Source organism: Salmo trutta, chromosome 26, assembly GCF_901001165.1.
Source record: "Salmo trutta chromosome 26, fSalTru1.1, whole genome shotgun sequence".
In the NCBI taxonomy this organism is placed as follows: Eukaryota; Metazoa; Chordata; class Actinopteri; order Salmoniformes; family Salmonidae; genus Salmo; species Salmo trutta.
This window is the reverse complement of record NC_042982.1, coordinates 43,999,742-44,015,791: the sequence shown is the minus strand read 5'-3', so window position 1 is coordinate 44,015,791 and position 16,050 is coordinate 43,999,742. Positions and strand designations below refer to the sequence as shown.

Sequence of the window (16,050 nt, the reverse complement as noted above, 5' to 3'; positions counted from 1 at the left end):
CACACATAAGGATGGCTCTGTTGCGGAAAGACTGATACATGTTTGATAGTGTCTTGATGCTGTATTGTTTGTCCTTCATGTTCTAATACTTTAATCTTACCCCTTCCTTGTGTTTTTTGTAATAAATAATGAAGAAAAAAAATAAAAAATTAAAACATGGTCCAAGAACACCAAGACAGTCGTGAAGAGGGCACGACAAAACCTATTCCCCCTCAAGAGACTGAAAATATTTGGCATGGGTCCTCAGATCCTCAAAAGGTTCTACAGCTGCACCATCGAGAGCATCCTGACTGGTTGCATCACTGACTTGTATGGTAACTGCTCGGCGTCCGACCGCAAGGCACTACAGAGGGTAGTGCGTACGGCCCAGTACATCACCGGGGCCAAGCTTCCTGCCATCCAGGACCTCTATACCAGGCGGTGTCAGAGGAAGGCCCAAAAATGTGTCAAAGACTCCAACCACCCTAGTCATAGACTGTTCTCTCTGCTACCGCACGGCAAACGGCACCGGAGCGCCAAGTCTAGGTCCAAGAAGCTTCTAAAGAGCTTCTACTCCCATAAGACTCCTGAACATCGAATCAAAGGGCTACCCAGACTATTTGCGTTTCCCCATCCATTCTTCTACGCTGCTGCTACTCTCTGTTATTATCTATGCATAGTCACTTTAATAACTCTACCTACATGTACATATTACCTCAATTACCTCGACTAACCGGTGCCCCTGCACATTGAATCTGTACCGGTACCCCCTGTATATAGCCTCCACATTGACTCTGTACCGGTACCCCCTGTATATAGTCTCCACATTGACTCTGTACCGGTACCCCCTGTATATAGCCTCCACATTGACTCTGTACCGGTACCCCCTGTATATAGCCTCCACATAGACTCTGTACCGGTACCCTGTGTATATAGCCTCCACATTGACTCTGTACCGGTACCCCGTGTATATAGCCTCCACATAGACTCTGTACCGGTACCCTGTGTATATAGCCTCCACATTGACTCTGTACCGGTACCCCGTGTATATAGCCTCCACATTGACTCTGTACCGGTACCCTCTGTATATAGCCTCCACATTGACTCTGTACTGGTACCCCCTGTATATAGCCTCCACATTGACTCTGTACCGGTACCCCCTGTATATAGCCTCCACATTGACTCTGTACCGGTACCCCCTGTATATAGCCCCGCTATTGTTGTTTTACTGCTGCTCTTTAATTATTTGTTGCTTTATTTCTTTTTTTTGTGTGGTATTTTTCTTAAACTGCATTGTTTAAGGGCTTGTAAGTAAGCATTTCACTGTAAGGTCTACCTACCCCTGTTGTATTTGGCACATGTGAAAAGACAGAGAGAGAGAAGGAGAGAGTGCTGGAAAGACAACGAGAGAGATGGAGAGAGAGATCAAAAGACAGAGAGAGAGATGGAGAGAGAGATGGAGAGAGAGATGGAAAGACAGAGAGAGAGATGGAGAGAGAGATTGAAAGACAGAGAGAGATGGAGAGAGAGATGGAAAGACAGAGAGAGATGGAGAGAGAGATGGAAAGACAGAGAGAGATGGAGAGAGAGATGGAAAGACAGAGAGAGATGAGAGAGAGATGGAAAGACAGAGAGAGAGATGGAGAGAGAGATGGAAAGACAGAGAGAGAGATGGAGAGAGAGATGGAAAGACAGAGCGAGATGGAGAGAGAGATGGAAAGACAGAGAGAGAGATGAAGACAGAGAGAGAGATGGAAAGAGAGATGGAAAAGACAGAGAGAGAGATGGAGAGAGAGATGGAAAGACAGAGAGAGATGGAGAGAGAGATGGAGAGAGAGATGGAGAGAGAGATGGAAAGACAGAGAGAGATGGAGAGAGAGATGGAGAGAGAGATGGAAAGAGATGGAAAGACAGAGAGAGATGGAAAGAGAGAGATGGAGAGAGATGGAAAGACAGAGAGAGAGAGATGAAAAAGATAAAGGCCAATTTCTATTTTACCCTGTTTATCAAAAGTGTTGGAAAACTTTTCAATAATCAACTGATTGGCTTTCTTGATGTCTATAGTGTTCTCTCTGGTGTGCAATCTGGTTTCCCCTCAGGTTATGGATGTGTCATTGCAACCTTAAAGGTCCTCAATGATGTCACCATTGCCCTTGATTTTAAGCAATGTTGTGCTGCTATTTTTATTGACGGCCAAAGCTTTTGATAGGGTAGACCATTCCTTCTTGGGGGCCGGCTAAGGAGCACTGGTGTCTCTGAGGGGTCTTTGGTCTGGTTTGCTAACTACCTCTCTCAAAGAGTGCAGTGTATAAAATCAGAACATCTGCTGTCTCAGCCACTGCCTGTCACCAAGGGAGTACCCCAAGGCTCGATCCTAGGCCCCACGCTCTTCTCAATTTACATCAACAAGATAGCTCAGGCAGTAGGAAGCTCTCTCATCCATTTATATGCAGATGATACAGTTTTATACTCAGCTGGCTCTTCCCTGGATTTGGTGTTAAACGCTCTACAACAAAGCTTGTCCAACAAGCTTTCTCTGCCCACAACCTTGTTCTGAACACCTCCAAAACAAAGGTCATGCGGTTTGGTTAGAAGAATGTCCCTCTCCCTACAGGTGTGATTACTACCTCTGAGGGTTTAGAGCTTGAGGTAGTCACCTCATACAAGTACTTGGGAGTATGGCTAGACGGTACACTGTCCTTCTCTCAGCACATATCAAAGCTGCAGGCTAAAGTTAAATCTAGACCTGGTTTCCTCTATTGTAATCGCTCCTCTTCCTCTCCAGCTGCCAAACTAACTCTGATTCAGATGACCATCCTACCCATGCTAGATTACGGAGACGTAATTTATAGATCAGCAGGTAAGGGTGCTCTCGGGCAGCTAGATGTTCTTTACTATTCGGCCATCAGATTTGCCACCAATGCTCCTTATAGGACACATCACTGCACTCTATACTCCTCTGTATAATGGTCATCTCTGTATACCCGTCGCAATACCCACTGGTTGATGCTTATTTATAAAACCCTCTTAGGCCTCACTCCCACCTATCTGAGATATCTACTGCAGCCCTCATCCTCCACATACAACACCCGTTCTGCCAGTCACATTCTGTTAAAGGTCCCCAAAGCACACACATCCCTGGGTCGCTCCTCTTTTCAGTGCACGGCAGCTGGCGACTGGAACGAGCTGTAGCAAACACTCAAACTGGACAGTTTTATCTCAATCTCTTCATTCAAAGACTCAATCATGGACACTCTTACTGACAGCTGTGGCTGCTTCGCGTGATGTATTGTTGTCGCTACCTTCTTGCCCTTTGTGCTGTTGTCTGTGCCCAATACTGTTTGTACAATGTTTTATGCTGCTACCATGTTGTGTTGCTACCATGTTGTTGTCATGTGGTGTTGCTATCATGCTGTGTTGTTGTCTTTATGTAGTGTTGTGTTGTCTCTCTTGTCGTGATGTGTGTTTTGGCCTATATTTGTATATTATTTTTTATTTTTAATCCCAGCCCCCATCACCGCAAGAGACCTTTTGCCTTTTGGTAGACCGCCACTGTAAATAACAATTTGTTCTTAACTGACTTGCCTAGTTAAATAAAGGTTAAATAAAATCCATACACCGTACAGTCCACCATACAGCCCACCATACAGTCCACCATACAGTCCACCATACAGCCCACCATACAGTCCACCATACAGCCCACCATACAGTCCACCGTACAGCCCACCGTACAGCCCACCATACAGCCCACCATACAGTCCACCATACAGCCCACCATACAGTCCACCATACAGCCCACCATACAGCCCAACAGGGTGATCTATTGACCTCATTACTGGAAGATCAGACACGAGAGATTCCTTTAGTAGGGGTACACAAACACACGCACACGCACACACACGCACACGCACACACACACACACTAAAATATTGATGAAGGAAGATGGATCATTTACTGCTTGAAGGATCCTTTGTGTATACTGTAAAGGGCATTTATCAAACGCTGGAAAAATCTGGAAAGATGTTATTCTCCAAAACCTTGGGGTATTCATTTCGTTCTAATTTATTTTCACAATGATTAAAAATTAAATGAAAGCCTGCAGCGTTAAAGATATTTTTCCAGCAACCCCCCCCAACAAAAAATAATCTCTTCTCACTATCTCTTTCCTTTTCTCTTCCCCTTCTCCCCCCCCCGCCCCAATACCTACATGTTTTAAGAAGATCACGAAACCACCAAAGTCCCTTTGCCCAAGGAAGCGAAGGTAACCTTCCATAAATGATTACCGCCCGCATAGCACTCACGTCGGTAGGAACTAGTAGAGAGAGATGATCTGACAGGATGGTAGTACTACAGCCATGGAAGTAGTAGAGAGATGATCTGACAGGATGGTAGTACTACAGCCATGGAACTAGTAGAGAGAGATATGATCTGACAGGATGGTAGTACTACAGCCATGGAACTAGTAGAGAGATGATCTGACAGGATGGTAGTACTACAGCCATGGAACTAGTAGAGAGATGATCTGACAGGATGGTAGTACTACAGCCATGGAACTAGTAGAGAGATGATCTGACAGGATGGTAGTACTACAGCCATGGAACTAGTAGAGAGATGATCTGACAGGATGGTAGTACTACAGCCATGGAACTAGTAGAGAGAGATATGATCTGACAGGATGGTAGTACTACAGCCATGGAACTAGTAGAGAGATGATCTGACAGGATGGTAGTACTACAGCCATGGAACTAGTAGAGAGATGATCTGACAGGATGGTAGTACTACAGCCATGGAACTAGTAGAGAGATGATCTGACAGGATGGTAGTACTACAGCCATGGAACTAGTAGAGAGATGATCTGACAGGATGGTAGTACTACAGCCATGGAACTAGTAGAGAGATGATCTCACAGGATGGTAGTACTACAGCCATGGAACTAGTAGAGAGATGATCTGACAGGATGGTAGTACTACAGCCATGGAACTAGTAGAGAGAGATGATCTGACAGGATGGTAGTACTACAGCCATGGAACTAGTAGAGAGAGAGGTGATCTGACAGGATGGTAGTACTACAGCCATGGAACTAGTAGAGAGAGAGATGATCTGACAGGATGGTAGTACTACAGCCATGGAACTAGCAGAGAGATGATCTGACAGGATGGTAGTACTACAGCCATGGAACTAGTAGAGAGAGATGATCTGACAGGATGGTAGTACTACAGCCATGGAACTAGTAGAGAGATGATCTGACAGGATGGTAGTACTACAGCCATGGAACTAGTAGAGAGAGAGGTGATCTGACAGGATGGTAGTACTACAGCCATGGAACTAGTAGAGAGAGATGATCTGACAGGATGGTAGTACTACAGCCATGGAACTAGTAGAGAGATGATCTGACAGGATGGTAGTACTACAGCCATGGAACTAGTAGAGAGATGATCTGACAGGATGGTAGTACTACAGCCATGGAACTAGTAGAGAGATGATCTGACAGGATGGTAGTACTACAGCCATGGAACTAGTAGAGAGATGATCTGACAGGATGGTAGTACTACAGCCATGGAACTAGTAGAGAGGTGATCTGACAGGATGGTAGTACTACAGCCATGGAACTAGTAGAGAGCAGCCTTTTAACTATCCCAAAGCCCAGGACCAAGAGGCATGGAGAGAGCAGCCTTTAGTTACTATGCCCCCAGTCTCTGGAATAGCTGCCAGAGAAACTGATGGGGGACGAAACTGTGGACATATTTAAAAGAGATCTTAAAACATACCTTTTTAACTTTGCTTTTTCTTGGGGGGATTTTTAGTTGTTCAGTTTTTATTGTTATTGTTTTTTATTTATTTTTATCTTATGTTTGTTGTGTAGTAAATATTTCAGGTTTTATTTTCATAGCACATTGCATCCATGTCTGTATAAATAAAGCTTGATTTGATTTGATTTGATTCACGCTCTCTCATAACAACAACAGTCGGCACACGGGAACAGGTTATGAGGGATATGCTCACTCTTTCTCTCTAGCTCCCCCCTTGGTTATCTATACACACACACACACACACACACACACACACACACACACACACACACACACACACACACACAGAGTGTAATATGATCTGTGCACTCACCAGGGGACTGGGGTTTGGGTGAAACCACTGCGAACCATTTAGGGGAGGAGACTGCAGGTGGTACATCCCTCTGAACCTCCTTCCTAGAAGCTGAAGCATAGAACCATCCATCATCAGAAATAGAACAGTCAAAACCCAACGTTTTCCTTTACGTTTCACCTGAATACTTCTCTATAGATGATGCGCTGTTTGAGAGGAGTGCTTACGAGTAAGCATTTCATTCTACAGTGTGTACACTATACTGTATTCTATACATGACAAATACACTTTGATTTGATCCCTAACCTCATAACAGATATATCATTGATCCAAGAAACAAGAACATTAAACATGTCAAAAGGAAACTCAAATGGTTGTAAGGCTGATATACAGAATATGAGATCTTGTAAATACCCATAACTCTCTCTGGTACCATGTTGACTTGACCCTGTCAGTTAAATACCCATAACTCTCTCTGGCACCTTGTTGACTTGACCCTGTCAGTTAAATACCCATAAGTCTCTCTGGCACCTTGTTGACTTGACCCTGTCAGTTAAATACCCATAACTCTCGCTGGCACCATGTTGACTTGACCCTGTCAGTTAAATACCCATAACTCTCTCTGGCACCATGTTGACTTGACCCTGTCAGTTAAATACCCATAACTCTCTCTGGCACCATGTTGACTTGACCCTGTCAGTTAAATACCCATAACTCTCTCTGGCACCATGTTGACTTGACCCTGTCAGTTAAATACCCATAACTCTCTCTGGCACCATGTTGACTTGACCCTGTCAGTTAAATACCCATAACCCTCTCTGGCACCATGTTGACTTGACCCTGTCAGTTAAATACCCATAACTCTCTCTGGCACCTTGTTGACTTGACCCTGTCAGTTAAATACCCATAACTCTCTCTGGCACCATGTTGACTTGACCCTGTCTGTTAAATACCCATAACTCTCTCTGGCACCATGTTGACTTGACCCTGTCAGTTAAATACCCATAACTCTCTCTGGCACCATGTTGACTTGACCCTGTCAGTTAAATACCCATAACTCTCTCTGGCACCATGTTGACTGGACCCTGTCAGTTAAATACCCATAACTCTCTCTGGCACCATGTTGACTTGACCCTGTCAGTTAAATACCCATAACTCTCTCTGGCACCATGTTGACTTGACCCTGTCAGTTAAATACCCATAACCCTCTCTGGCACCATGTTGACTTGACCCTGTCAGTTAAATACCCATAACTCTCTCTGGCACCTTGTTGACTTGACCCTGTCAGTTAAATACCCATAACTCTCTCTGGCACCATGTTGACTTGACCCTGTCAGTTAAATACCCATAACTCTCTCTGGCACCATGTTGACTTGACCCTGTCAGTTAAATACCCATAACTCTCTCTGGCACCATGTTGACTTGACCCTGTCAGTTAAATACCCATAACTCTCTCTGGCACCATGTTGACTTGACCCTGTCAGTTAAATACCCATAACCCTCTCTGGCACCATGTTGACTTGACCCTGTCAGTTAAATACCCATAACTCTCTCTGGCACCTTGTTGACTTGACCCTGTCTGTTAAATACCCATAACTCTCTCTGGCACCATGTTGACTTGACCCTGTCTGTTAAATACCCATAACTCTCTCTGGCACCATGTTGACTTGACCCTGTCAGTTAAATACCCATAACTCTCTCTGGCACCATGTTGACTGGACCCTGTCAGTTAAATACCCATAACTCTCTCTGGCACCATGTTGACTTGACCCTGTCAGTTAAATACCCATAACTCTCTCTGGCACCATGTTGACTTGACCCTGTCAGTTAAATACCCATAACCCTCTCTGGCACCATGTTGACTTGACCCTGTCAGTTAAATACCCATAACTCTCTCTGGCACCTTGTTGACTTGACCCTGTCAGTTAAATACCCATAACTCTCTCTGGCACCATGTTGACTTGACCCTGTCTGTTAAATACCCATAACTCTCTCTGGCACCTTGTTGACTTGACACACTGACATCTGTGAGCTTTCCACATGAAATCACTTAATAGTTTATTACGAACCTTTTCTAAAACATAACTGTTTTATCTAAAGAGCTCTTCAGTTAAGTAGGAAATATGTTACGCAACCAATAAGGTGAGAGAGAGAGAGAGAGACCTGGCTCTCAAGAGAAGACAGGCTATGTACACACTGCCCACAAAATGAGGTGGAAACTGAGCTGCACTTCCTAACCTCCTGCCAAATGTATGACCACATTAGAGACACAAATTTCCCTCAGATTACACAGACCCACAAAGAATTTGAAAACAAATCCAATTTTGGTTAAATCCTGAATCTATTGGGTGAAATACCAAGATTTGTGACCTGTTGCCACAAGAAAAGGTCAACCAGCGAAGAAGAAACACCATTTTAAATACAATCCATATTTATGTTGATTTTCCCTTTTGTACTTTAACCATTTACACATCGTTACGACACTGTATACAGACATAAAATGACATTTGAAAAGTCTTTATTCTTTTAAAACTTCTGTGAGTGTAATGTTTACTGTTCATTTTTTATTGTCTATTTCACCTTTTGTACATGATCTATTTCACTTGCTTTGGCAATGTAAACACACGTTTCCCATGCCAATAAAGCCTCTGGAATTGACTTGATAAAAACAGAGAGATGATACAGTACAGTAGATGGTGTGTGAGACAGACAGTGGCCACTAGGAGGCATCACAGTACCAGTTTTCCTCCATGATTCTTGGCCAGAGCCCACCTTACCACTGCAGTGTTCTGCTTAACACACCTACAGTACACCCTGCTACCACTAGAGGGCAGCAGGACCCAAGTCTACAGTACACCCTGCTACCACTAGAGGGCAGCAGGACCCAGTACAGCACAGAGCTGCTAGGATAATGCTGACATAAGTAAGCATGGCGTCGGGGACACACACAGTACTATCTATCTACGTGATGCAAGAGGTCGCAATGGTAATGATCCTTACAGACTTTTTGCCCTTAAATCATTGCTGTGTCTCTCACCTTTTTTTTTCACTCTTCAATTGCCTTCTAGGATTCAATAAAATATTCTCACATACATATTATTCTACACACCAAGTACTACTAAGGGCTGAATTCATGCTTAATTCCTCACAGCCTCTGAATTGCGGACGTATCGAACGTACGTCTATCAACGGTTTGAAGAGATTCGGTATGCCAAACGTAACCGATGTGAAACGGCTAGCTAGTTAGCGGTGGTGCGCGCTAATAGCGTTTCAATCGGTGACGTCACTCGCTCTGAGACCTTGAAGTAGTTGTTCCCCTTTGCTCTGCAAGGGCCGTGGCTTTTGTGGCGCGATGGGTAACGATGATTCGTGGGGTGTCAGTTGTTGATGTGTGCAGTAGGGTCCCTGGTTCGAGCCCAGGTTGGGGCGAGGAGAGGGACGGAAGCTAGACTGTTACACAAACAAGCTCTTAAACGTTCAAGCGTGTTGACAGCTAAGTATGTGTATTTAGCTGAGGATCGTTATAGGACCCAATGGGCCAGTTAGTTTTGTCAGCCTCCTCTACTGTAGCTCCATTAGTGTCTGTAGTGGACTGGTAGAGCTGTGAATAACCTAGACTTGGGTTTAAATAGCGTTTGTTTTCTTTCAGATACTATCGAGCGTTCGATTGAGCCAGATGAGCGGGGTTTGTACTTTTCTGGACTATGCCATTGGTTCTATCGCGTCAGGAAAGCTTGATCATGTGTGAAAGAAAAAAGATACTTCTTGAACCCAGGTGTGTGTGTGTGTGTGTGTGTGTGTGTGTGTGTGTGTGTGTGTGTGTGTGTGTGTGTACCACTGCTGCTTCTCTGCTTCTCACATACCCAGCATTCCTAGCATAGCTATGCAGCTACATTAGAGACACTCACAGAGTAATAGCAATGTGGTGCCGAACTTATTGACACGTTTTGAACATAGGAAAGACACGTGAATGACACGTTTAGATGTTGGAGTTACACCACGGTGCAGAGAGAAGCTTCTTTAAAGGGAATATATCTGTTCATCTGTAAGAGCAGACATGGGGATGCCAATGGACATGTGGTCACAGACAGTGTCAAGCTGATGTTATAGCATGCCTGGTGTGTGTGTGTGTGTGTGTGTGTGTGTGTGTGTGTGTGTGTGTGTGTGTGTGTGTGTGTGTGTGTGTGTGTGTGTGTAGACACTGACACATACAGAGTCATGTTAACACCACCTAGACACTGAGACATACAGAGTCATGTTAACACCACCTAGACACTGACACATACAGAGTCATGTTAACACCACCTAGACACTGACACATACAGAGTCATGTTAACACCACCTAGACACTGACACATACAGAGTCATGTTAACACCACCTAGACACTGACACATACAGAGTCATGTTAACACCACCTAGACACTGACACATACAGAGTCATGTTAACACCACCTAGACACTGAGACATACAGAGTCATGTTAACACCACCTAGACACTGACACATACAGAGTCATGTTAACACCACCTAGACACTGAGACATACAGAGTCATGTTAACACCACCTACACACTGAGACATACAGAGTCATGTTAACACCACCTAGACACTGACACATACAGAGTCATGTTAACACCACCTAGACACTGACACATACAGAGTCATGTTAACACCACCTAGACACTGACACATACAGAGTCATGTTAACACCACCTAGACACTGACACATACAGAGTCATGTTAACACCACCTAGACACTGAGACATACAGAGTCATGTTAACACCACCTAGACACTGAGACATACAGAGTCATGTTAACACCACCTAGACACTGACACATACAGAGTCATGTTAACACCACCTAGACACTGAGACATACAGAGTCATGTTAACACCACCTAGACACTGACACATACAGAGTCATGTTAACACCACCTAGACACTGAGACATACAGAGTCATGTTAACACCACCTAGACACTGAGACATACAGAGTCATGTTAACACCACCTAGACACTGAGACATACAGAGTCATGTTAACACCACCTAGACACTGAGACATACAGAGTCATGTTAACACCACCTAGACACTGACACATACAGAGTCATGTTAACACCACCTAGACACTGAGACATACAGAGTCATGTTAACACCACCTAGACACTGAGACATACAGAGTCATGTTAACACCACCTAGACACTGAGACATACAGAGTCATGTTAACACCACCTAGACACTGAGACATACAGAGTCATGTTAACACCACCTAGACACTGAGACATACAGAGTCATGTTAACACCACCTAGACACTGACACATACAGAGTCATGTTAACACCACCTAGACACTGACACATACAGAGTCATGTTAACACCACCTAGACACTGAGACATACAGAGTCATGTTAACACCACCTAGACACTGAGACATACAGAGTCATGTTAACACCACCTAGACACTGACACATACAGAGTCATGTTAACACCACCTAGACAATGAGACATACAGAGTCATGTTAACACCACCTAGACACTGACACATACAGAGTCATGTTAACACCACCTAGACACTGAGACATACAGAGTCATGTTAACACCACCTAGACACTGAGACATACAGAGTCATGTTAACACCACCTAGACACTGACACATACAGAGTCATGTTAACACCACCTAGACACTGACACATACAGAGTCATGTTAACACCACCTAGACACTGAGACATACAGAGTCATGTTAACACCACCTAGACACTGAGACATACAGAGTCATGTTAACACCACCTAGACACTGACACATACAGAGTCATGTTAACACCACCTAGACACTGAGACATACAGAGTCATGTTAACACCACCTAGACACTGAGCCATACAGAGTCATGTTAACACCACCTAGACACTGAGACATACAGAGTCATGTTAACACCACCTAGACACTGACACATACAGAGTCATGTTAACACCACCTAGACACTGAGACATACAGAGTCATGTTAACACCACCTAGACACTGACACATACAGAGTCATGTTAACACCACCTAGACACTGACACATACAGAGTCATGTTAACACCACCTAGACACTGACACATACAGAGTCATGTTAACACCACCTAGACACTGAGACATACAGAGTCATGTTAACACCACCTAGACACTGACACATACAGAGTCATGTTAACACCACCTAGACACTGACACATACAGAGTCATGTTAACACCACCTAGACACTGACACATACAGAGTCATGTTAACACCACCTAGACACTGACACATACAGAGTCATGTTAACACCACCTAGACACTGACACATACAGAGTCATGTTAACACCACCTAGACACTGACACATACAGAGTCATGTTAACACCACCTAGACACTGACACATACAGAGTCACGTTAACACCACCTAGACACTGACACATACAGAGTCACGTTAACACCACCTAGACACTGACACATACAGAGTCATGTTAACACCACCTAGACACTGACACATACAGAGTCATGTTAACACCACCTAGACACTGACACATACAGAGTCATGTTAACACCACCTAGACACTGAGACATACAGAGTCATGTTAACACCACCTAGACACTGAGACATACAGAGTCATGTTAACACCACCTAGACACTGACACATACAGAGTCATGTTAACACCACCTAGACACTGACACATACAGAGTCATGTTAACACCACCTAGACACTGACACACAACATGTCTCACCATCGGAGCCTGAGAGGACTAAACTATGGAGTCTGGCATCACAATACTAGGACACAAATAGTGGGTTGAACCAGACTCCACTAAGGAGAGACGAGTGTTGAACCAAACTGGCTGGGGGGGGGGGAATACCCATGGGATGGGTGGAGGATTTGGTGGGGGGGGTAGAGCTTACCCGTGGGAGAGACCCGGGCCGGGGGCAGCACGGAGCGGCGGTGGAGGGCAGGGGCGTTGGGGGGCTGGGGGCTGCTGTGGCTGGGGGGTACAGGGGACAGGGGAAGGGGGGTGTCATCGCTACCACTGCTGGGACCTAGAGAGGGGACAGACGGAGGGAAACAATCGGTTAGGTTAGGGTTAGGGTTACGTTAGGGTTACGTTAGGGTTAGGTTTAGGTTTAGGCTCAATACAATAAAACACCTATTTACTGAATACAGTACACTCTTAGAAAAAAGGGTTATTTGGCTGTCTCCATAGGAGAACCCTTTTTGGTTCCAGGTAGAATGCTTTTTGGTTCCAGGTAGAACCCTTTTTGGTTCCAGGTAGAACGCTTTTTGGTTCCAGGTAAAAGCCTTTTTGGTTCCAGGTAGAACCCTTTTTGGTTCCAGGTAGAACCCTTTTTGGTTCCAGGTAGAACCCTTTTTGGTTCCAGGTAGAACCCTTTTTGGTTCCAGGTAGAATGTGGGAAAGGGGGGGATACCTAGTCAGTTGTACAACTGAATGCATTCAACTGAAATGTTTCTTCCACATTTAACCCCAACCCCTCTGAATCAGAGGGGGGGGCTGCCTGTTGGTTAGTTGGTTTTGTACACAACTCAATAATTCATAACATGATAAATGTTTCCACATTCAACATTTGGTGTTGGCTGAATTAGCGCTGCATACAACAGTGCAACAAGAAAGCGTTGTAACATCCTATTGAATTGAAAAACAATGACGGCATCAAAAAACAAAACATACAGTATTTAACCAGTAATAACCGGGTTTCCCCCATTCTCAGTGTCAATACAGCTATCTCTGAGAAGGAGGTGAGCTGGGTCTCTAGGTTGATCTGTATTAATGACTGGCAGTCTCCTGGTCCTACCTACCTACCTACTCCATCTTCAATGAGCTCCTTCTTAAAGACAGAGGTCTCTAGCCCCATACAGGACAATCATCAGCTTCCATAAAGCCATGTCTGACTAGCTGGCAGGAAGCAGAAAGTATTCAGCTTTACCTGCTGAGTCGAAGCAGCATTCTTCAGGTTGAAAAAAAAATCTATAGAATTGAAGCGGTATTCTTCATGGTGAAGAACAATATCGTCAACACAGCAAAATAATGTCTTCAGTTCTCAGAGGAGACTTGGATAAGAGCTGGATAACACTGATACAATCACTACTGGCACATCAGAACAAACAAAGAGACTTGTTCTACTGTATATGATGTACATGTTAGAAGTCAGAGCAGTAAAATCAGGACTGAAGAGAAGTATTCAAATGCAGCAACAACAAACAAAAAAATAGGACATTGAAACGAAACAAACATTTGAAGCATTTTTAAGTGACAACAACATAACCAAGAGGTGACAGGGAGGAGGAGGTAAAGGGAAAAACAGGGAATTTCTAGATGACAGAAGAGCTCGTCTGATAGGTTGACCTCAGATTAATGTCCCATCTCTCTCTCCATCAGTGAGTCTTGCTCTTCTTCTCAGCTCTCTGTCTTTTTAAAAGCAGAATTGACACGGCATTGACACGGCATTGACACGGCATTGACACGGCTGGCTTAGTCGTGTAAGAAGAAGCCAAGCCACTGTCATGTTGAATGAAATATAAATAATAAAAAATATATAATTAATTGTTTTTTGTTGTTGTAATACATAAGGTAGTGTAATGTACATCCCCATGTCTAAGTGAAACTCACAGACCAACAGCAAGAGAGAGATGACTGTAGGCTAGAGTAAAATTCAGCGTCCCAAATGGTTCACCATTAGCTAGTCTGTCTGTGTGTGTGTGTGTGTGTGTGTGTGTGTGTGTGTGTGTGTGTGTGTGTGTGTGTGTGTGTGTGTGTGTGTGTGTGTGTGTGTGTGTGTGTGTGTGAGAGTGTGTGTGTGAGAGTGTGTGTGTGAGAGTGTGTGTGTGTGTTCAACCGTGGCCTGGATATCCAGTATGACTCTGAGTCTCGTGTTCAAGTTCATCCCAGCCAAAGGCAGCTCGTTAAGACAGTCAGCAACAGACAGCAGTAAACTAACATGCCAGCTGGGCAGAACAGAGGGGAGACAAAGAGAGGTTTCTTTCCCAAATGGCACCCTATTCTCTATAGGGCCCTGGTTAAAAGTAGTGCACTACATAGGGAATAGGGTGCAATGTGGGACATAGCAGGACTACACAAGAAGGTCCCCGGGCTAGCTGTCATGTCCAGGCTGATGAATGGGACATGATGCCACCAGGCCTGTGTTCATTATAGTCAAGAGGGAGAAAGAGAGAAAGAGAGGGAGAAGAGTATTCCTAGTCAGCAGTGCTGTGTGAAGGTGCAGCATGGAGAATATTACTGTAACTCAGTGCTAACCTAGCAGAGGTATCTGGGGGATATTACAGTAACTCAGTGCTAACCTAGCAGAGGTATCTGGGGGATATTACTGTAACTCAGTGCTAACCTAGCAGAGGTATCTGGTGGATATTACAGTAACTCAGTGCTAACCTAGCAGAGGTATCTGGGGGATATTACTGTAACTCAGTGCTAACCTAGCAGAGGTATCTGGGGGATATTACAGTAACTCAGTGCTAACCTAGCAGAGGTATCTGGGGGATATTACTGTAACTCAGTGCTAACCTAGCAGAGGTATCTGGGGGATATTACAGTAACTCAGTGCTAACCTAGCAGAGGTATCTGGGGGATATTACAGTAACTCAGTGCTAACCTAGCAGAGGTATCTGGGGGATATTACAGTAACTCAGTGCTAACCTAGCAGAGGTATCTGGGGGATATTACAGTAACTCAGTGCTAACCTAGCAGAGGTATCTGGTGGATATTACAGTAACTCAGTGCTAACCTAGCAGAGGTATCTGGGGGATATTACAGTAACTCAGTGCTAACCTTGCAGAGGTATCTGGGGGATATTACAGTAACTCAGTGCTAACCTAGCAGAGGTATCTGGGGATATTACAGTAACTCAGTGCTAACCTAGCAGAGGTATCTGGGGGATATTACAGTAACTCAGTGCTAACCTAGCAGAGGTATCTGGGGGATATTACAGTAAC

General features: G+C 44.4%; 1 protein-coding gene across 4 annotated transcripts in view; it reads right to left on the bottom strand.

Moving 5' to 3' along the window:
• LOC115163833 (microtubule-associated tumor suppressor candidate 2 homolog) overlaps positions 1 to 16,050 on the bottom strand; it is a gene marked incomplete at its 3' end in the record, with an annotated part of 126,196 nt that overhangs the window by 46,824 nt on the left and 63,322 nt on the right. For all 4 annotated transcript variants that reach the window (XM_029716034.1, XM_029716033.1, XM_029716037.1 and 1 more), the window contains 1 exon segment: positions 6,104 to 6,193. In XM_029716034.1, the coding sequence (XP_029571894.1) occupies positions 6,104 to 6,193 (90 nt within the window).